The sequence below is a fragment of the Cygnus atratus genome, chromosome 1, assembly GCF_013377495.2.
Source record: "Cygnus atratus isolate AKBS03 ecotype Queensland, Australia chromosome 1, CAtr_DNAZoo_HiC_assembly, whole genome shotgun sequence".
Lineage (NCBI taxonomy): Eukaryota > Metazoa > Chordata > Aves > Anseriformes > Anatidae > Cygnus > Cygnus atratus.
In genome coordinates, this window is record NC_066362.1 from 131,728,187 (window position 1) to 131,750,943 (window position 22,757).

At 42.3% G+C, this 22,757-nt stretch overlaps 1 protein-coding gene across 1 annotated transcript; it reads left to right on the top strand.

The window, feature by feature from the left end:
• The first annotated feature begins 710 nt into the window (after window positions 1-710).
• On the top strand, window positions 711-14,016 carry GPR143 (G protein-coupled receptor 143). Its single transcript, XM_035542360.1, has 8 exons — window positions 711-954; window positions 1,845-1,954; window positions 4,829-4,923; window positions 6,226-6,318; window positions 6,597-6,706; window positions 9,177-9,285; window positions 11,778-11,895; window positions 13,357-14,016. Exons 1-8 carry the CDS (start codon window positions 711-713, stop codon window positions 13,654-13,656), a joined length of 1,179 nt encoding a protein of 392 aa, XP_035398253.1. The 3' UTR covers window positions 13,657-14,016.
• Window positions 14,017-22,757: the final 8,741 nt, after the last annotated feature.

Consider the following 22,757-nt stretch of genomic DNA (forward strand, 5'->3'; position numbering starts at 1 on the left):
GAGGAATCAAAAGTCCTGGAATTTTTCACATCAAACTGATCTAACACAAACAGCACAGACTGTTTGTGCTTGTGATTTAAATGCGATGAGGTTAATATGGCTTCCTAAATGTAATCTCTTTCTACAGGGATAGGATGTATTGCTTCTAATTTTAATTATGGAGGTGGGTGGGTTGGATCCCTAAAATTTAAATTTGGGTTAGGGTGTGGATTTATAGCCCTGCTCCTGCCTGCAAAAGCTGGGGACTGCTTGTGTCTGGGCCTATCTTTTCAATTAATTTTCGGTAATTAAAGTGTGATGTGTGGGATGGGGCTAAAATGAAATACAATTAAAATGTAATGCCTCTCCTCTGGTATCTCCATCCTTATTCATTTTAAACCTTCTCCAGTGCTCTGATGAGTTTAAGTCTTCCTGTATCACGTACTGTGCAAGCAGAAATGTTTGAGTGAACTCCTGCCAATGGCTCTGAGCAAGCATGGGGCATGTTTCAGATTACACTGTTTTGTTGTTCTGATCTGATCTCCTTGCTAGGAGAGGCTGAGAAAGGCCGCTCTAGGGGATTTACTTCCAGCAGCAGCAGCACATGATCCCTCAATCGCGTGATTCTCACCACCAAGGACTAATGGGGAGGGTGAAGAAAAAGTGCACACTGCCTTGGGGAAGCAACAGCAGCTCCTGCTCGTGGGCCCCCTCCACCAGCCGGATGCTTCATGGCTTCTCCCCGGTTAGAAACCTACTGCTGCCCAAACCGGGATGCAGCCACGCAGCTCGTGATGAACTTCCAGCCTGAGGTCTTCTGCGGGGTCTGCATCGGCAGCGCCTCCGTCAGCGTGCTGCTGACCGTCCTGCAGCTCCTGCCAAAGAAGGGACAGATCCTGCGGAAGATGCCCAAAGCTTCCTCCTCCTCCACCATCCTTCTCCTCATCTCTGTTTGTGACATCCTCGGTGGTTTAGGTAAGCGCCAGCTCAACGTCCCCTGCCCTTGCTGTAGCAGGCTCCGGTTGCTCTTAGGTACTGAAGCCAAAGGAGCCGAGATTTCTGAGAGAAACGTCCTGCCTGTATTCATGGGAAGATTTAGGCTGAGTGAGATCAGAAAAGGACGGGCCTCTGGGGGGAGAAGGTCTTGCTTAATAGTCACATTTTAAAATAAAAGCTCTTGGCATATCTACACCAAAATCTCTACTTCAAAACAAATTAAAATCCGGAACCAGCTGGTTCTTAGAGGAAGGCGTGGAAGTGGAGGCGAGGGAGCACAATTAAAACTAGAGCTGACTTCCAAAACTTAGCTGATCCTTCAGACTGTATTTAGAGAACACTTGCCACATCCGTAAATCCTCTCAGACCAAGTCTGTGCCGCTGTTCACATGCCAACCACTCCTCCGGGCACAGCAGGCCAGCTTTCGGGAAGCGACAGAAGCTCCCTTATCAGGGACAACCTGCTGCCCGGTGCACATGAGACAAGGTGAAAATAATGCGTCCAAATCTGCTATGAATATGATATTCATATCCTATGAATATCCCATATGGGATATGAATATATGTGGGTAAAATTATCAATAGTTAATGGTTCGTGTCAATCTGCCTGATTCACTTTAGGGAAGCGTGTGACGGTATCCATAGGTAAGTGCGATTTCAATCTACGTGGCAAAACACCCTGAGTCTCCCCGGCCCTGGGGGCTGCTTTCAGTGAGCCATCCCAGCGGTGCTCCTGCCGCGCTCCCCTGCAGCCGCAGCCTTGTTGTGAGCACACAAAATCCGGGCTACAATGCGAAACACGCAGCCGGCTTCCTCATGGGACTCCGGTCACGCTGACAGGCGGAAAGCACTCACGTGTTTCTCTTTAGGTGTGATCTTCAGATCGAGCGTCTGGTTGGGCTTTCCAGGCTTCGTTGCCAACATCTCGGTGGCGAATGGGACCGACATGTGGCCCTCTGCCTTCTGCGTGGGGAGTGCGGTAGGTACCAAGCCCGTCCTCTCCCGTTTGCTTTGCTCACAGGGGATCTGAAAGGCAAACCATGGTGTCCCAAAGGAGGTTAGACCCCGAGCCAGCGTCTGGTCGGATGAAACTCAGCCTGTGCCCTGCCATGCAAGTGTTGTGCCTCCTGCCAAAAGCCCCGTTGTGGGTGGCAGGGCGCTGAGTACCACAAGGCATGTGGGAGGCTCGGCCTGGCCTGCAGCTCCCTAACGCTGGCTCATCACAGAAGTGCTGCGGTCACAGAGGGCAGAGCCATGCCCTGGCGAGGGGCACGAAACGGTGAGGGGGTGATGTGAATGGGATGTCGGGCTCCAGCAGGTGCAGTGACAGCCAGCACCGACTGCACCCACAGCAGCATGGGGGGCTTGGGCCAGCGGCGGTGGCACGAGTACGCCTGACAATGCAAAGCCGCTGGCAGAAGTGACGTCCTTGCTGCGTGGGATTACAGCTCAGATTGCTGTTTACATGGGCACCTGGCCAAACGTAACCAAGTGTCTTCTGGATTAAAGCACATGGAATAAGAAAATGTAAACGCATTCCAAAAGCACAAATTGAAACTCGGTTGCAAATACTACAATCACAATACTGCCTGAGGCATACACTCTGAATTTACTGTACAAGAAAAAAGGTCACTTTTTTTTACCAAAACATGGAGAATGACAAATAATATCATAAATTTACCCCATTTCAGTAGGAATGTAGGCTAGCCAAAGAATTCACACATGAACTATAACAGCAGTAGCTTAACAATTCAAAGTTTACAATATAGAAAAGGAGATGCTGCATATAAACAGAATTATTCAGCTCCAGTAGCTTTTAAATAAAACAAGACGTGCCAAAATGCAACTCACTGTACTTCATATGCCTAATGACAGTTTCAGACATCATAACAGAAGCAAGCATCAGTTGCACAAATCTATCAGTTCTCAATTTCCTCTCATACATGTTTAATTTTTGCTTATTAGATGCAAAAGTTGATTTTTTTTCCTTGAAGGAAAGTGAAACCACCAACATCAATATTTTGCAGCAAGAATGTCCAATTTGAAAAACATATTTCCATACGTCTTAAGTTTCACTTTCTTGCCCTTACCACAAAAAGTAATATTTTAAAATAGTGACAAAGACAGTGTATGCAGACTGTTTTTCATTTTGATCTCAGGTTAGATGGTGAGCAGCACAGTGGTCTACCACAATTTTTATTTTCCCTTTTCTTGGACTCCAGGAAAGTGCTGCAGTTTGAGTCACTTGCTAAATTTAAATTTAATTATATTGGAAGGAAAAATGACCCTCCTTCTACTCACTTCCCCTAACATATTCTCATGTGAGTTCATAAAATGGTTTTGATTCTATTTTAAGTTTCTTCTACTGCTATTGTTTTATTTCATTTACCCACAGACCAATGAAATTCTGAACAGTGAGGCCCTGAAGTTTCTCCTTTGAATAACACCCTCCGATTTGTAGATGGATACCCTCTCAGGCACTTTTTTCTTTGGAAAAAAAAAGCAAACATATGAAAATTTGGGGTTTTAGGTACATCTGCTTTTCATTATTTTTGGTGACAGTCTTGTCTATGTTGGAATTTGCAGGTGGAAAGACCACATGGTTTATTTGTGTATATGTGTCTGTATATATATAGTCAATTATGCATTTCTGAACTGCAGCAAATATTTAATAGTGCAGATGAAGTTACATGCTGAGTGCTATGGATAAAGTGCATTAACAGGAAGACTGAAATTTTATTTTCTGACTTCTGTGCACTAGCAAAATGTCATGGCATTTGAATTAAATGCTGAATAATTCATGTCACAAATGACTAGATGTAGGGTCTATACCCATGGTGAAAGGAAAAATTTCCCAGCTTGATTTATCTTTGGAAGAAGGAATAGTAGATCTCTAGCCACTGATGTTTGGCTCAGTAACAAGTGTGCTGGTCTCCAGCTGTAAAAGGATGCTACTGTGGAGCTCTGACAAAGGATATTCAGATAAGAGCTGAAAGTAGGGTGCAGAGGGAAGGTAATCTGAATATTAAAATAGTTCCAGACCCTTACAGAAAGCCAGCTCCTATGGGGAAGAGATTTGGAATTTATAAACAGAAGCAAAGAAAGGTCAGTTATCTTCCATAGGCTCATGGGAAAAAATGTATAGGGTCAGCTCACAAATGCAGTGGAATTTAACTTGACTTGAACTCGTCTCACTTGGACTTTTATTGAAGAAATTAGTTAAGGAGTTAAGTATGGAGAATTTTTCCAGAGGGTGGGTTGCTGGGTATTTTTTTTGCATTTCATCTTTATTCGTAGTAACTGTTCCCTGACTTAAGTTACAGAGTCATAGAGTCATAGGTTCTTGAACATGGAGAAAATACCCATCACACACAGAATCCACCAGGCGAAGGCACACTGTGGTAACAGCTGTCCTCAGCTGTATTTTCATGCCTCAGCTGCTGAGCAACTAAATTTTACTAAAATGTAGTACTAAAAGAAATAATAAAATATGTATTGCTAAAATTTGAATTTAAAATTAAAGCATTCTCACTCTAAATTTGTTATTTAAGAATTTATTTTGGACTTCATTCATGACATTAAAGGCTAAGATTGGAGGGGGAAATAACAGGTTTTCTAAAAAAAATAGAATCAGCTGCAAAGGCAAATGCTGCTCAGTTTACCTATGACTTGATGCCTTGGCTACAACAATGCTGTTCCTGGGATTTTGAGTAAGATTTTATACTTCACAAAACTCATTTGGAAAATACACACCTTTAAAGTACAAGGGAGAAAGATTTGAGTCCGCCTACCCCCACCACCCGCAGTGGCACTTGATAAGCAGCTGTGACATTTGCCATTTTTTTTCTTGCAGATGTGGATCCAGCTGTTATATAGTGCTGGCTTCTGGTGGTTGTTTTGCTATGCTGTTGATTCCTACTTGGTGGTAAGAAGATCAGCAGGACTGAGGTACCACAGTTAAAGCTCTGAATTTGTTATTTTACTTCCAGCAAGGTCCGTGTTTGCATGCAGCTATCTAAGGGTATAAATGAAACCTGTACAAACATCTGATGTTCACATGGTTACCAGATAATGATATGGGTGGGTGGTGTGCTAAATGCTTAAATTGCCAGGGCAATGCTCAGATATTGATTTGTTTATGCCCAACTGGCATTTAAAAGTAACTGAATTCATTTAATGTTTGGAAAAATAGGGTGCGGATCAGGCTTTATAACATGTATTGCAGCAAGACGCTATTTTTGTCCCTCCTCTGTACCTGAAACTGATCCTTGTGGGAGAAGTTTTAACTTGAATAAAAATAGTGGGAGAGGGGACATGCTGAATTTCATACAGTTCATTTTCCAGTTTGTTTTTCTTTCCTCAGATTTTTTTTTTCTCTATTGTCATTATTACACTTCTGATCACATTTGTAAAGTTTTAAGGAAGAAAAATTTGTGCTTACTATACATTTTTCTGCAATGCCTGTATCAGAAGGACCTACGCACTTTGGAAAGTTCCATACTGTAACCCCAGACAGAAAATACAAGGTGTTTCTAATTTGGTTATTAGAAGGGCAAAATGACCTTCAGTTGCCATTGCTAAATGGGGAATTCTGGGACATTATATCCAGATGATACCGAGTAAGCAGGTACTGGAGACACGGTTCATCTGGTGCATGTTATCGAAATGGGGATTTTCATGTTAACCTCAGCCTGCAGAGGACAAACCTGGTTTTGTAAAGCCCCATACTTGTAGTTTGAAACAGCTGGGACCTACCTCCTTCCCCCATGCCTGTTAACCAAAAAATAAATAAATAAACTGTGTATTTGGGCCTGATGCTAGCATCAGAGTAAAAGATGAAGGACTTTTTACGCACACAGATCTGCACGTCCTTAAGATGGGGGCAGTGTCTGATTCTCAAAGTTAAACATAATGCTCTGCAACCTTCAGAAGGGTGGCTTAAGTTGGCTCCCTTCATCAGTTTTTTATCCCCTAATGTGCTCTCCTCAGGAGCAATGAAGGGTGCAGGGGATCCTTCTGGAGGCATGGGGACGGGGGAGAGGCTTCCCACCCCACAGGCTGGAGGATGTGGTACTGCTGTGACATTCTTCCTGTCAGGAAGGCCCCCTTTCCCCTCCTGCTCTTCTGGGTGTGAGGTACTGCCAGTGCCGTTCATCTCGTGTCTGTAAGAGTCCCATCTCAATGTTGCCATGTGGGAAGGGCGAGGTTTGCTGTCTTTAACGATGATGTCTGTCCTGCTTGGTCCTCCAGTACGATCGTGCTGTACCACATGATGGCCTGGGGCCTGGCGGTCCTGCTCTGCGTGGAGGGAGTGGCGCTGCTTTACTACCCGTCCCTTTCCAGGTGAGCGGGCCTCTAGGAGCAGACTCCAGAGCCATTGTGACCTGTGGGCACTTGGGTGTCTTTTGGTCAGCATTAGAGACAGACATCCAAACACAGGGCTTTTTTTTGATCTTGGAGAACTGTCTCCTGCTGAGTCGGTGCAACCTTAGAAAATTTTAGCATCTGTTCACTTCATTCCTTTTATCTTTTTTTAAGCTAAAGGTGACATAGATGAAATAGCCCAAACTGTCAGATGTGGAAAGAAAATAATGAATAACCTGTTCATGATTTCTTTTCAGTTGTGAAAAAGGCCTGGAGCATGCAATCCCCCATTACATCACAACCTACGCCCCACTCCTGCTAGTGCTGGTGGTCAACCCGATCCTGTTTAGAAGGACAGTATCTGCAGGTATGTTCCTAATGGCCAGTGTGAATCAGTATGTGTTGTTCAGCCAAATAGTAATAATGTAAAAAGTCATGCTTGTATGACTTCTTACATATGATGTGGGATAGCTCCTTTTTACAGTGATGTGGGATAGCTCCTCATTAAATCAAAGAGTACGGCTGAGGGTGGGAGGGAATTGCCTGCTGAAATGAAGATACCATCTCAGTGGGATATTTGCCCTAGAGACACACTCTGATCACATACTGAAGCTATGCTGTTACTTACCTCTACTATTGCAGATTGGCAAAGGTACTTCTATGTTACTAAATTACTCTTTATTTAAAGTATTTTGGTAACGTATTGTGGATGTTTAATGCTACTGTAGTATTGGTACCAACCTAGATTTTGGAATACAGTTTATTCTTTTTTAAAGGTAATGTTGTTGTGATCTGATAGTTGATTTAGCTCTTTGCAGACATGGAGTTAAAAAACAAATAATCAGAATTTCATTATTCCTGATGAACCAAGTGGGAATGGTACACAATTTAGCTGAGATCCTGAAGTTCCCATTTAATTTAGTATCCAGTGCTTTGAAGAAACGAGACTGGAATAAAAGGAACAGATTCAGTGACTTATTTTCATGTAATGTGAGCCACGCTAGATGTTTTCAGTACCTGAGTTCATCATCTATGCATTCAATATATAAAAACAGCAATAGAGACCTACTATTCTGAGTTAAGCCTTCATCCCATCTACCCTGTATTCCTCTGTAATGCTTATTATCAAAGGAAAAGTTGACAGAATCTGTGGAATACTTTATTTAAGTATTACACATATAGTGCATCTGTCTATTTTTGCTGACATTACACTTTCAATTTTTATAGGTGTAGACAATGCTGTATCAGTTACACAACAGAAATACAGCTAATTACCTGTATCAAGGTACCTCCTGTATTTCACTTATCTGAAAGACCCAGAGTGCTATACATTTGGTACCAAAGATATTCCATATATGCATCATTGTATCATCTCATTCTTGTGACCTGTACCAAGAATTGCATTTCTGAGATAGCACTCAGTAAATTGACACCTACATTCTGCATTAACTGCTATATTTGTGTGGTTTGAAGGCACAGACTTTTTCTGATTATATTGAAATCATCTGTTTGGTAAATGATAAACTTCCCTTCCATAGCATGTCCTATGGAAGACAGGGGAATACATTTTCTAGAGTCAGCAGCAAAGGTCTTTGATGAGAACACAATAACGAATCTTTACACTTGTATGTGATATGCATCGGTGTGTGTGCATCCATGTGTGCTTTATGTAGGTAGGTACGTGTGTGTGCTCATACACCTGTGGCAAACCCTATGGCTAAAATATCTAGTTGTACAGATACTTTAACATCTGTGCCTGTATTACCTCTGCTACCTGTACTTAGAGTTCTGTAGGCACTAAGGCTGAACTTTTGTTTCTTACCTTCAGAAATATCTGTTGCTAAAGATGATGCCTTGTGTTTTCCTCTGAAGCGAACAAACATTTATACAAACAACCTGTAGTTTCTGTGTTGTCTAACAGAAGTAATAAAGAAAGATAGCAACAAGGAAAACAAAACATGCAAGTCTGCATAATGAGATCTGTAGACTGCAATCAAGTGAGAATTTAACTGTTCCTTAAAAAAAGAAATTCTTGACTGTAGAGGATAGTAAAAGAGCATTGAACTTGAACTTCAAGAAAAGGTTGTTGAAGTAGGAAGGCAGGAAATAAATTATTATAGTAAGGGCAAATGAAGCACTGGAATAACTTGGCTGAAGAGGTCTTTGAGTGTTCCCCATTTTTCAGCAAGCTTGCTGAGACTGCAAACAGTCTCCGCAAGACTAGATGTAATACCTAGATGTAATTGTAATGCTCAGGGGCAGGGGATGAATTGGATAATCTCTCAAAGTCTATGCTTTTTATGGGAAAATACACAATGAGTATCTCTGTGCATATGTATATTCCTTGTGATTGCATAACTGTCTATTTTTGTCAGCATTACAGCTTCAAGTTTTAAAGGTGTAGTAGCCAATGCTGTATTAATTACACAATTAAATATGAAGTGTATAATAGGGTAGAATGTATTCTGTTTTGGTCTAAACATCACATAATAAATACATTAGATCACACACATCATATAGAAGTTGTAAGCACTACCTTTTTATTACAAAAGAAAAGTATGCTGACCATGCTATTTTCTTCAATGGGATTGAGAGAAGAAAGAACTGCTAGTGGAATGCCACCTATTTTAGGAATCCTTAATTCATGTACTTCTTTTCCTTTAGTATTAGGCTGTGTGTGAGATTACCTGATGGTGGTCTTTCTAGCATCTGAACTGCTGCTGGAGACAAATCCATCAGTTCCTTTGTTCCCCCTTTACAGACATCTGTCTTCTGGATCTTTGTCTTTAAATAATGAGATGCACATATTTTAATGAACACAATTTTATACTTTCCAGTTGCCTCTTTACTGAAAGGCAGACAAGGGATTTACACAGAGAATGAGAGACGTCTGGGGACAGAGATCCAGATGCGCTTTTTCAAAATTATGCTGGTATTCATTGTTTGGTAAGAGGTGCATTATTTTGTTTTAAACTGCTTTTTTCCTAGCTGGAGAGTGATGGGGACAAGAATAGAGACTGATGTGTTGCTTCATTTGTTTGCCTTTATGGTTGGAAGGGAAGGTTTCTAAGGAAGACGTAGTTCTAAACTAGTTCACAGACAAGCTGAATCACTCACACAGCATCACAAGGCTGCAAGGAAATGATAAAAATGTTTAATCTGCAGGAAAACAATGACACTAAGAAACAATAGCAACAACACCAACAAAAAAAAAGTGGCTGGGTACAACCTAATGCTGTCAGAAAGAGCAGAAAGATTCCTCAGAGCCCAGTCTTCTTTCTTGCCATCAAACATACCATTGAAAGCCTACAATAAATATGCTTCTACAACTGGCTTCATGCCCTGGTTACGATGATATAATGCATCATCTCTATGGTCTGCAGATCTCAAATGTGTGCAACAGGTATTTTGTGTTAGATAGAAATACAGGGTTACATGCCCAAAATAGAAACCTTCTGATTATCTAATCTTGTTTCTAATATTCCATCTTCCTCTATGCAAATAGAAGTTTGGAGTAGGACAGGAAGGGGGCAGGGGAGGAGGGGAAGAAGGGAGGGTATACACCTCATCCCCAAATCCCCTGCACGTCTGCTCCAGCAGCGCCATCCAGTGTGAAAGATGCTGAGTGGTGACTGGGACTGAAGGTGTTGGATGCGCACAACAAATCTAGGATGAAAGGCCTGCTTTAGGAGGAGACAGTTTTTACTGCAGTCTCACAATTGTCACACACCACTAAAGGCACCAGAAGAGGGGGCGATCCATCGTACAGAGGTCTGCGCAGTGACCTAGCAAGACGTGGTCACTACTGGGAAGTGTTCACCACCTATGTGGGTAACAACACCAGAAAGAGGGAGAAAGTAGTCTAGGAGTAGTGAAAAGACTTGGCCAAATTGAATGGTCTGTACAAATACTTTTTTATGTATGTATATATATAAACAGGTAATTAATTCATGTTATATTACTTTAAAAGTCTGAGCAGGGAAGAAGGCTGCCTTTTTATCTTGTCCTAGCTGCTGTATACTGGAGTGCTCTGGAGGGAAACTATTGTCTTTTCTTTGGGAATAGCAGAGCCTGCTTGGCTCAGTAGAGAGGTTTCTAGTGCAAAAGGTGGTTTAGGCAGCAGGAGAGGGGAAGAGGCAGCAGCAAAGCAGATTGCAGCATGGCTTCTTGGAAATTGCTGGAAATACCAAGGAGCAGCGATTTGGCCATGCTTCTAGGGCTATGGAAAGAAAAAGTCTTATTCTGGAGCCTGGAGGCACCAAAGACGTTTATTACAACCTAAGGGATTGTGTCCAGCTTGATGGTATGGGAGCAAGCATGAAAGAAGGGAGCAATCCACAAGGACACAGTGGGGACATCTGTTTATTTGTCTTTGTCTCATTATGAGTTTTCCTATTAAAAAAAAAAAAAAAACATAAATCATGGTTCTCATTTTGGATTTTGTTCTCCTGGTAAAACATAAGCTTTAGAGTGTAAAAACTCTTTCAGTAGTTATTGTACAGAAAGACGGAGGCAGTCCCATCTCAGAAGTTTAGGGGAGATGCTGTTCTATCCCAGAGGTCAAAAAGGAGATGAGTCTGTCGAGGAAAACAAATCGTAGCAGCATGGGGTAGAAGAGATGCCTGCAGATTTGGAAGGCATGAGCAGAAGGTTCTACACTGAAAAAATACAGTTGCAAGAAGGATGCGTTTAAACCTCCGTAGAAAGTATGACATGGATGTTGGTGGTTTTCTTTCTGAAGCTGCAGTAAAAATACAAAGAAAGGCTGTTCTGACTGCTCAGAAGTCATACAAAGTTGCAACTATTTACTATAACCTTTATTTAGTGTATAATGTTCTCAGTTTCTTTCACAGGATGAGGCTTAGTTATGCTCATCCTTCTTTAGAAACAGAAATTGCCTTTATTCCAAAAATGTGATGGCATTTTCAAGGATTTTAAAGTCAAGCTTAGTTTTGATTTGTAGACTTTTTACAAACATTTTGAAAATCTGCTCAAATCTAACCATGAAAATTTAGGGAGGCTGGAGTTTCTGCAGCCTTTTGCAGCACATATGAATATATTTGGGTTCCTTATCTGTGAGTATTACGCTTTTAAGACACAAGCAAAAGAAGTCATCATCTGTGATGTTCCCATTATGGTTCACAGTTGTTTATAATCTCAGTTTTATCCTGCAGCAAGCTCAAATCTTCATGTTTAATTTTGTCTGGGTATATTGATTTCTTTGTCTGGGCTTGGGCTAGTAGATAGGTGTCTGTTTTTTGATCATGGGCTCAGAAAGCTATGGGTCCCTTCATGTGGAGACTTAACATTTTAAAAAACTCACTCTCCTTATTGGTGTTCCTAATCTCTATAATTTGAAAGTTAATCATATTTTACATATGCATACATATACATATATATCTGTCTTGTTCTCTTCCTCTTCTTTATTTCCGCAATAGCTGGTCATCTAATATCGTCAATGAGAGCCTTTTGTTCTATCTTGAAATGCAGCCAGATATCAATGAAATGCCTCTGAAAAACATTAGAAGTGCTGCACTGTTCACATGGATTATAATGGTACGTCATGGCATTTCATAGTCTTAGAAATCACTTGTGTAAGACTGGTGGAGCAGGAACAGTGTAATGGATGGGTTAGGGTTATGGGGAATGTAAGCACTCCAAAAATCAAGGAAGAAAAGCCAAAGGTAAGAGAGAGGAAGGAGCAGCCCCTGGGAGTGTTCCTCACATGTAAACCTTACCAAAACAGTACTAAAGGCCAACATTTTCTCCCACTTACTAGTGTATGCAGTCTCTTTGTGAGTGATTCCTACCTATTTTAAGATCCAGAGCAGACTATTGCAATGATTTATGATCTACTCTTTCTAATCTCTGGCATAATGCAAGATGCAAAGTTTTAGCTCACGACTCCTGAAGGTTTACCTCTAAAATGGACATTTTCTCCTAACTGTGTATTTGTAGCTAGAGTTTTCTTCATTAGTGACTTATAAAGAATAATTACATCTTATATCATAACATTTGGATAGCTATAAGAGAAAAACACGTGATAGTTCTTAAAAGCAAAGCACAAGAAGATAGCTGTAAGATACCGGGCTCTTATGATACCCCACCATTTTTTCTCCTTCTGTTGGAATATTTGACAAGGGATTTTACAGAGGTGTTACTGACGGTTCCTTTTTCAAGAAAGTTTATTCTGAAGCTGTTAAATACCCGTGAGTCCTGAACATGCTCTGTGCAGTTAAGGCCTTGAGCTGCTTGGTGTTGAAGAGCTAAGCAATGCAACTGATTTGATGCAACCTCCTCCTCTCACAAGGACGGACTCTTTCATGTGACAAGGACCTTTCTCTTGTTCACCTGGAGAGCACAAGGTCAGGTCTAGCAACTGAGCTGTATTTAAACTGTCCGTAAACAAAGTTTGCAATTTTCCTGTGAGAAGAATGGAAACCGCTAAAACCATTTATTTGTCAACCATCCCAACGCAGTGGGAACAGGCGATTTTTTGGAAATCACTGGGGATTTTCTTTTTCAGTGTCTCTCCCTGTTTTTCCATTCCACTCTGATGGACATTTTCACTGGCTCAGAAATCTGCAGCCATTCCAGACAGATCAACTGCTGCTATTTTAAAAATCTTGCCTGTATGTGCTAATGTCTGCTTTCATATATTTGACTTGGCTTCTAGTGAAAAATGCAATATTTGCTTTTGTGAATTAAAAAGTGTAGAGCTTGTGAGGAATGTTAAAAACACACTGGGGGACTGACCAGCTAAAATTCATGCTAGAAACCCATTTGGCGCCTACTGTTCACTGGGATGGCCTCAGCATACTGAAACAACTGGTTGTGGTATCTCACCGTGCTTTGCTTCTGCAGTGGTAACAACGTGCACTTATTTGCATGCAAATAGCATCTTTTAAAGACATAGTTGTTCAGAGTAAGGGAAGTTGTTAATTCATGCCAAACGTTTTGCTGGAGTTCAAAATGAAGCCTTGCTGATGTGCCTCCTGTTGCACGGCTCTTTCCTAGGGGATTCTTAATCCGATGCAAGGCTTCCTCTTCACATTGGCTTTCTATGGCTGGACGGGATGCAGAGTGGACCTGAAATGGCAGATGAGAGAAATACCCTGGGAATCGATGTCCTCGTCAACTGTGGGTGAAAATGCCTATCCCTCACCTGTGAACTACCAAACCAACCTCCATGATCCAAAGAAGTTATCAACAACTGACAGCCAGCAGACTGATGAGGCTATAAGCATGTTGTCTGAAGGTAACACCAGTGGTGATGACAGGTTAACCAGGAGCTCTCCCATCTACCAGGGCTGGTAGTTTATAGGTGCAGAGCTGAATCTCACTTCTCCCATTGTCAAGACTCATAAAACCACAGCACTGTGTGAACCATTGCTGACTCTGTAATTTGGTTTGTGCCTAATGGCTCGATGTCATTTCTTATGTGTGTGTGAGAGAGAGCATGTGAGATGCAGAGAAATTATGGTTAATGTCTTCATTTGCCTTATAGGAGATGTGTAGAAAGGTATAAAGGCCCGATAAGGTTTTAGCAGGAGTATATCTCTGCAAGGATCTGTGTTACTTATGTTTCATCTGTTTTCTTTTAATCTTTCTTGTAACCTGAATATGGTAGAAGAGTCTTTTCTTTAATAAACAGACTATTAATATGTTGGATTTTTAAATGTGTTCCCTTGCTTGCCTTGTTTGGCATAAAATTCCTCACCCACATTACAGTTCCAAAATTTCTGAGATGCGATTTCCAGCCTTGACACTAGTAAACATGAGTGACAGCAAACTTTGACATAAGTACGGATTTTCCCTGCTTGTGTAGAATCTCACTGTCAGAGTCTTCTTTTCGTTTGTTTGTATTAATTTTCAGTTTGCTTTTATCTAGGGAGTTGAAAGTCTTATAAAACAAATTCAGACACAGCCTAGGCTCCATAAACACTTCAGAATAATGGCTCCAGTTCACTACTGCTCCAAGCAAAAACAACCCTTCAAACTATTTTTTTTAATTTGAATTCAGTTTGATCCTTATATGTGTACTTGTCTAACAGGATTATGACTGATAGTTGCATTAAGAGATAATATTTGCAAAAAGCACTGAGATGATCTGAGCAGTCGTCAAAACAGAATAAATAGAATCAACAGTTCGTTCTCTGATGTGTCCTCTATTTAATGTCTTCAGCTGCTGAATGGAGTGATATTAAATCTGTTCTCCATATCTTCTCGGATACGAATGTAATTTGGTGCAGCGCACTAAGTAACTGTACACATAAAGTTCCCAAAATGGGTTGAAAATTAAGAAAAAATGATGACGATGTCTACCCCTGGCTTTTAACTCCATATCAAAGTAGAAATGGTACAATTTAAGCCTGGTTGCACTGGAAGCTGTTTACAATACACAGGCAGATTGGTGAATGCCCCCTGTCCTCAGCTAACCTCTCTCCCTTCCTTCAGTACGTGGCCAGGTATGGTCAGAAAACAAAACCTGCTTTTTCAAGCCTGTTCGTATCCACTTTGGCTGAACTTCCCTGGCTGTCCACACCTTCTTTTCAAACCCAGTTCAGCCCCAGCTATTGTAAAAAACATATACATTATTAAAGACAGCTGAAAGGTTAGTGCAATCATAGCATGAAGTTCAAGCTGCTGTGTTACTTAGGAGAGTCCCAGGATGGTTAGAGAAGTTGGCTCGGCAGAACCTATACAGTAAAATATTGATTTGCTATTTTAAAGAAATGTCTTATTGAATTAATCGTTTGATGGGAAGGTGTTAAACAATGAACTGGCAATTATTTAGGCACGTCATTACAGAGCTGTGTTGGTTTGTAGCAAATCTTTTAAATTGTGCCCTGTGGAAACCTTTGTGGTTTTATAGCTTTACATTCCTATTCTGGTTGTTGGAAATACTGGCAGATAACCAAAGCTTTATTTTTAAGAATCAGTATTTTCCCTAGAAATTCTGGTCCTCTGCCTTTACAGTGATTTATTTTCTGGCTACATATGAAGAGAAAGCACGGGAACTTGGGGAGCAGATCATGTTGATCCTTAAGAAACAGAGACACGTTTTCTGTGCACTACTCATCGCAGAATGGTTCAAAAGAGCAGGAAAAAGGCGGAGGTGGAATTGTTGGTAAGCCTTTTCAGATGCAAGGGTGTGGGCCAAGCTACCAAACCCTAAAACCAAACAAACAGCCTCTGGCTTCATGGGAATAATCCTGTGGCACAGAAGCACTTGGGAGGTGACGCGCTGTAGCAAGAGGCTCTGCCAGAGGACTGGACAGCTGAGCTTGCTCTTTCAGCTCCCTCCTTTTGCTGCTGCAGGGCGTATGTGGGACGCAGAGAGACATGGCACCCACCCATGTGGCAGCCCCCGGGCAGTGCTTTGCTCCCTGCCATTTCTCAGCCTTTCAAGGCTGTCCTTGAGATGCGTGTGGTATTTTTATGTATCAGCAATCCAGTAGGGTGTCATTGTGAAAGATCAGGGCTCATTCCAGCGCTGAAGACAGACAACTAAGCTAAGTCTGGTGCACTGAGATCTTGATATGGGGCACAGCAGAGCAAACCCATGGCGTTTTTTTAACTTACTTACAAAAGAAGTGGGTGTTGAGTTTTCCTACCTGTTCCTCCTAGCCTCTGGTGGATGTACATGAGGTGTGCATTCCTCCACAGCTTAACACAGGGTGATAATCACTTCTGCTCGTTTACCACCACGACCACATGTGATTTCAGCCTGCACAGATCTTATTCTTGCCACATGGTATAACAACTCAAGAAAAGCATTGCCTTCCCCAAGCCTTACAGGTGTGCCTGGCTCTTTCCGTCTGGAGTCTGCTTTCGAGGTAAACTCCCAGCAGTGCTTGCTTCATGCATACCCTGGACCAGCCTCCCATATTTGCTTTTGGGTGAAACAAAGTGCCTGCTCCAAGGGTCAGAGAGGGCACACTGTAGACACCGTGTCCTGTACAGTGTAGCTGGAACACCACCCCAAACACTACCTTATGAAATGTAACCTCTGCTGATAGGAGCCTCGTGGTTAACCACACATAGAAAAATATCCTAGTTCTTCTTTAGATGATGATCTGTATCTGCATAGTCATCATATTGTGTTAACTCTGCATCTGAATTCCAAGCCTATCGTGGTACAAAGTGTTGCTTCAAAGATGCTTATTTTAGGAGCATACCGGCAGGCTGCTTCTGGTGCCTGTGGGAAGTGCTTGTCTCGGGCATGAATATTTGCCTTCTAAGGTGAGATTCAAACAGGACTTGGATTAATGGGAGAATGATCTTGTCAAGACAGAAGTCAATAGATGCAGTCAGAGTCTACGGTCTTTATTGGACACTGACTGTGGGAGCAGTTCCCTTAGCACAGGACATCACTTCATGAGCAGGAATATTGAGAAGTCTCTCTGGAGCAGCAAAGAGTGACTCAGAGGAGAAGTAAATGGGAAATGAGATAATATACCGTCTAATAAAATGTGTGTAGCTGAAGTACTATGTTTTGGGAGTACAACAATGGTCAATTTTAGCTTTATTATACTTTGGACATATCTGAGCACAACAAAGCCCTCCTGAATTTATTGAAGGGAGAAAAACAAAATTAAAAAAAAAAAAAGTTGAATCTGTGAACTGAAATAAAATTGCTGTAGTGGAATCTCATAAAGAGGATATCTGTGCCTACAGGGCATTCAGTGCAGATGAATTCCCTCTATTTAACACTCTCCTCACCTCCCAACTAGCTTATCAAATCCAACCATATACAGTAAGTGTTCTCTGTATTGACCAAAACTTACTTTTAAACCTTCAAAGATAAGATGCAAGCTTCCAGGAAAAGCGTCCGTTCAGATCCTGCAATACTCTCTTAAACACTCCTAGATTTCCTCTGTTGGTGGAAGGGGACGCATGGGCCTGTATGTGACCTGCCAGTCTCATACATTTAATCACAGAAAGGACCAGCAGGCGCTAGGATGTTTTCCTGTGTGCTGTGTAATTGGAAGCCCTGAGAAGATGTTTTGCAGTTGATGCCATTGTTAGAGAGAGGGTTGAAAGGCAGAGGGGATGGGTAACCTCACTGGAGCTCACCCCAGCCCATGGGGCCATCTGAATTCGGTCAAGCACAACACAACTGAAATGTCCATGAGACCCGAAGGTGGCAATCACACATAGAAAAGCCCGTGTTTCTAATCGACATAGAAAGATTTATGTCTCGGAGGTAGAAAGACCAGCAATAATTCTCAATTTGAACGTCTCCAGAATTAGGGAGTGTTTAGAGCCTTGGGAATTAGTTCAGGCTTCTCCGTATTTTGCAATAGTGGTTTTTTTTTGTGGTTAGTTGATGACAAAACTAAACAAATTTGATGGGCTCTTTCAACACCTTATACATCATGTGTGTTTTCACAAGTTGTTATGGGATAAGGCATGTTCAGGCCAATTATATTTATTGGGGCATTAATTAATGGGATCACTTGGTGACTCTAATATGTTGTTAGCTATATTTTCTTCTCCAGGGCTGCATGGCTGAGCCTACATTTATCTCATTTTTTCTTTCAAGTACCTTTTACAAGCAGAATGAGAGGTAAAAATGCAAAATTATGTTAAAGAGCTCCTAGAAAAAGGTATCTGTTAGTTATCTGTATTACAGTAGGGGACATTTATGCCCATATGACTGTCACAACCTTAGTTGTAGAAAAAGCTATCATGTAACTGGAAAACTGGAGCAACATAAAACCAGTCCGTGGTGTTGGAACTGGAGTTTGGCTTGGTGAAAGCCAGGAACTGTAGTGAATGATGCACTGAGAGCAGCATAAATGTGGAGCAAATAGGAATGCCGGTTTGTGTGGGTGTTTACACAGAGCATGTTTTTTGAAGTAAATATGGACTGAGGATAATGAGGGAGAATTCCCAGGCAGGGAGTTACCTGTGCATCGTGAGGAAACAAGCACTTCAGAGTGAAAGTGTCCTAACTTTCCCTTTCCTCCCTCCAGAGTGAGTTAGCATCTGATTAAGGTGAAATGAGCAACCCCACTGAAATGAAAATACCCTATGATGTTGAATAAGTGATATATTCTGGGTAACATCCAGACAAGATTAGGGTTTTGCAGCCAGAAAGTCTCAGCCACAAAAAGCTGTGAGGGCTCCTTTAATCAGAATGTTCACTAAAAGTTATTTCAGTCGCTGTCAAGCATGATGTGATCTACTGCTGCTAAAGAGCTTGGCTGATAGTATTTTTTTGCAGCTACTTAGCAGACACTGAGTAATAGTCTAAGTGATAGCTCTTCTCTCCCAGCAGGTACTAGCTCTCCACCCAGCTGTGAGTTTCTCCTTATACTTTCTTATGGAAAGACCTTCTGAGGAAAGAATGCAGCTTTTACACAGGAAACTGCACAGGGCTGTTTTGAATTCACATTTCCATTTTGTTTGGTCAAACAGGTTAAAATTCTGGTGGCTAGGCTAGGGAAATGCTCTGTTTTAAAAGGCAGTTGTGGGTTAGGAAAAGCCTCAGTTCTTGTCATTCTGGTATGAATCTAGTTTTACTTTAGTGGGGATCTGAAAGCCCTTGTCATCAGGTAACACTGCTTTGGCTTCCCTGCAAACAGTCCGCAGTCTTCACCCAGGTCCCAGAGCTCAGGAGCTGTCCCGTGGCCACCTTTCCTCGCCCTTTCCTCAGAGGCAAGAAGTGGCTCTCCAGATCACACACACCATGGTTCTGGGCTGGAGCAGGGGCTCACCAGATGATCTTCCAGATGCTGGAAACATCTTCCAGCTGCTCTGGTTAGAAAATATCAGTTGTAACAAGTGTGCATGTTAGCGTGTCTCTCTCTGTAAGACCTCTGAATGAAAATCATTCTGTTATTTATATCTAGGAATTTAAGTATGGTATGGCCTTAATCTGAATGAAAACTGACAACAGGAAAATTTGCCCTTTGAAGCCTGTATGAAAAAAAAAATAAATAAAAAAAAGTTCTTTTCTTTCTCTAAGGTAAAAATAATATTTATATAGAAATAACAGTCAATTTGTGAAATGATAACCAGTCAGTTGAAAATGTCAGTAAGCCAAAAAGTCCACCAAGTAAGCTGTGTCACCTGAATGCAGTAGAAAGACATCAGTGAAATCTACCTACGCTTTCCCTGGAAAAGAGGCATGCTGTATGAAAGGACTCTTTATCATCCATTAATGAATGAGAAGCTCTACAGCTAAGATAAACCTGAGAGCGCTTTCAAGACACTGCTACTCCCTGTAGCAGCAGAAGTGGGGGGTCCTACCTCACACTTCTCACCAGGCCTTGTTACTTTGCCGGGGTTCGTGGCCCCAGTGCTGCATTCCCAGCCCCGGTGGCAGGGGAGTGGGCACAAGCACATGGTGGAAACCATCCAGTGATATGAAGGGTTTCTGCTGCTCCTCCATCTCTTGGAAGCCTTTTAAGCTTTCAGGCTTGTCTGTAGGGGAAATCTCTCTTTACAAGGACAGGGCCATGGCCTGGGGAGGCCGGTGTGGCAGTGGCTCACACAGCCTGTGGCCCAGCCTGCTGTGGTGACCCACCCTGAGCAGCGGTCCCCCCTCGTGCCCCACCATCCTGTTGGGATGAGGTTCAGGATGCCGCTGCCATCGCTTCTGTGGCGAGGACACCGGCGCCTAAGGGCTGGGAAACAGTTGCAGTAGCTTGAAATGGGTTCCCTCCCTCTGGAGAGCAGGACCGCGGTGTGTCTGTAAGTACAGACAACCTTGGCTGGCCAAGCCTTGCCCTAATCTGGCTTTTCACCGGCTTTCCTCTGCCTGTCGTGAACCATTGAGCACTTTTACGTGGCATAGCAGGGGGGACACACGGGCTCCAGGAGGCCTCAGAGCCCAAGGAGCTCCTGCAGCTCCTGAGAGGTGCACACCCAGTCATGCAGCTGAGACCCTCCTCAAAAACCTTAGAAATGGGTAAGGCCAAACAAGATCTTTTCTAAGGTGATTACTAAAAAAGCTAGGTTTTAAAGACATGGGTTTAAAACAGTGCAGTGGGTGTTTTTGCTCTCCTTGCAGTGCTCTTGACACTGCTCTCCTTGCAGTGTCCTCCCACCTCAGAGGATCTGCTTGGGTTTTGCCTGCAACAGCAGGTCCTAAGTGAATTTCCTTGAGGAAATAAAAGAAAAAAGAAAGCAAAAACGGAACAAAAACCCACAGCTCTCTCCTTAGGCTAAAGCACTCAAGGATGTGTCACATTTTATGTGGTAATGAAAGAGCTCTCTCCCAGCCTGCCCCTAGTCACACGCCTCCACGTGATGGTCAGCACGGCCTCCTCCTCAAAGCCGCTTGCTCGAGGCACCAGGTGCAGCGTGCCAGTGAGCGGGGACGTTCCCACAGCCCTGCTGCACGACCTCACCAACAGCCCCGTGCTGCCGGGTGTACATGGCAGTCGGTGTCCCCGGTGAACGCAGTCACACTGAGAGCAGCAGGGCAGAGGCCAGATAAGGGGGTCTTCTACAGGGATTTTATAGTCTAAGAGCTGGTATCCCCAGATTCTTTCATATAATGCTTTAATTTTAAATGAAATGGTGCCTACGTTGGCAAAATACTTTTTGATAGAGACAAGAGACTGTAATAAGTATGTTTAAATGTAATAGAGCCCTTTCTCTTTTGTTTGCTAGGTTCTGACGCTAGCACAGTTGAGATCCACCTCTCGAGTGAGCTATATGGCTCAAATGGTAATGAGGCTGATGTTGAGTAACTGGAAAACTGTGAAAGGCATGAGCAGGTGAGCTGAAGACAAAGACAGCCACAACGATGTGAGAGTTGTTTCCCTGTTCTAGAGGCACTTATCTTCCCGTAGGGCCGGGGGCAGTGGGATGCACAAACAAAACTGCTGCTCCTGCCGCCAAGCCAGTCCCTCTCCTTCCTCTTGGTGTGCCTCTGTTGCACTCAGAATTAAATCTTCACTGGGCCAAAAGGAGGGGAGAAAAAGTGATGCTGACCTTACAGGCTGGCAGTAGGAGACCCCTTGCTCCAGTTGGGCACTGTTGTTTTTTATGGAGGAAGCCTGGGGAGCACTTGGCCGCCCAGCACAGGGGTGGCCCTATGCTTAGGGCTCCTGCCTGGGCTGTGGGAGACATCCCGGGTGCTGCCTGAAATTAAGGCTGTTGGCTGTGTGGCTGTAAAACCTGACTTTTTTTTTTCTTTTTTTTTTTTTTTTTCATGACACACTTGAGAGGTATTAGCTTTGTTGGTACAGAATGGGGGAAAAAGTTGAAATTGTAAAATATTTCATTTTCTCCCACACATGGCCTGTCTGACCTCCTTGTTATGTGAAGCTGTTGTGTAGCTTCTTCTTCCAGTATCAGCTACACTAAAAATAGACTTCAGTCTTCATGATGTAAGCAAATAGACAACCCTTATATTGCAAGGAGACTAGAAATACCTGAGCAGTAAGTAACCCAGGACAGCCTAGGCATGACTGACTGTCTGAAAAAGTACAGTATATACACATAGGCTCGTGGCCCCTGCACTCTCATTCACCTGTGACCTCGATCCAGCCTAACCACAAGGATATTTCACAGCCATACAACACTACCTAAATGCAACAAGGCACAGGTGAAAGAATATTTACTCATGGTGTAGCAAAAGGGTTTAATTCAAAGTGCTGCTTTAGCGCAACGGTGCCATCATAGTTACATTTCAGTACGCTCTCTAATTTGCTGTCGTTGTTCTGGTATTTTAGCTAAAGAAAAGGAGCTATTTTTGAATTTGTGCATCTTGTTGCAATACCGGCTGACAAAAATGCTATGTGTTGCTTTAGCTTATTTTATTAGGATATCACAAAAGAGATACACATTTACTGCATTCGTTTTATTCCGGGTGAGATGCCAGTCATACCTCTAAAATTGTGGGATTGCCTGTTGTCCCGGTCCTGTAGAGACTTGCGAAAGAAAATGAGAAATATTCAGGTGTGTTACACAAACAACACATATTTCTGCAACACTCTCTCACACACACATACACACATGCCTAAATACTCCTTAATTTTTAGCATTATAACATCATAATTTCTGATGTTGGGTGAACTATAAGTTACATTTGTTGGTAGAACTTTTTTGAGGTTCTCACCCAAATATTAATAACTTTTACTGAAAAAAGAACAAACAGAAGGCACAAGTGAAATGATAAGTTTCTGTTTACCATAATTTAAATTTTCATTAAAATAAAATTTTCTAACACTCCCCCAAATATCCTTCAAAAACACCATAAAAATACAGCAACATTTTCTCATTAAATTGACGTTGCTTTGTCTCCTCAGCATTTTTTCAGGGCCATTCTCCAATGACAGCTGGGGTGTTTTTTTTGTTTGTTTGTTCATTTTTGTGTGTGTGGTGGTGGTTTTTTTTTGTTGTTTTTTCAACCAACTCAGGCAATAATTCTTAGATTGGCCTTCAAGAGGCTACTG

Excerpts from the sequence above, each read along its gene's own strand:
- GPR143 (XM_035542360.1), top strand. The coding sequence starts at position 711 with ATGGCTTCTCCCCGGTTAGAAACCTACTGCTGCCCAAACCGGGATGCA. Across the intron at positions 955-1,844 it reads TGACATCCTCGGTGGTTTAG|GTGTGATCTTCAGATCGAGC; the intron begins GTAAGCGCCAGC and ends GTTTCTCTTTAG. Across the intron at positions 6,319-6,596 it reads TACTACCCGTCCCTTTCCAG|TTGTGAAAAAGGCCTGGAGC; the intron begins GTGAGCGGGCCT and ends ATTTCTTTTCAG.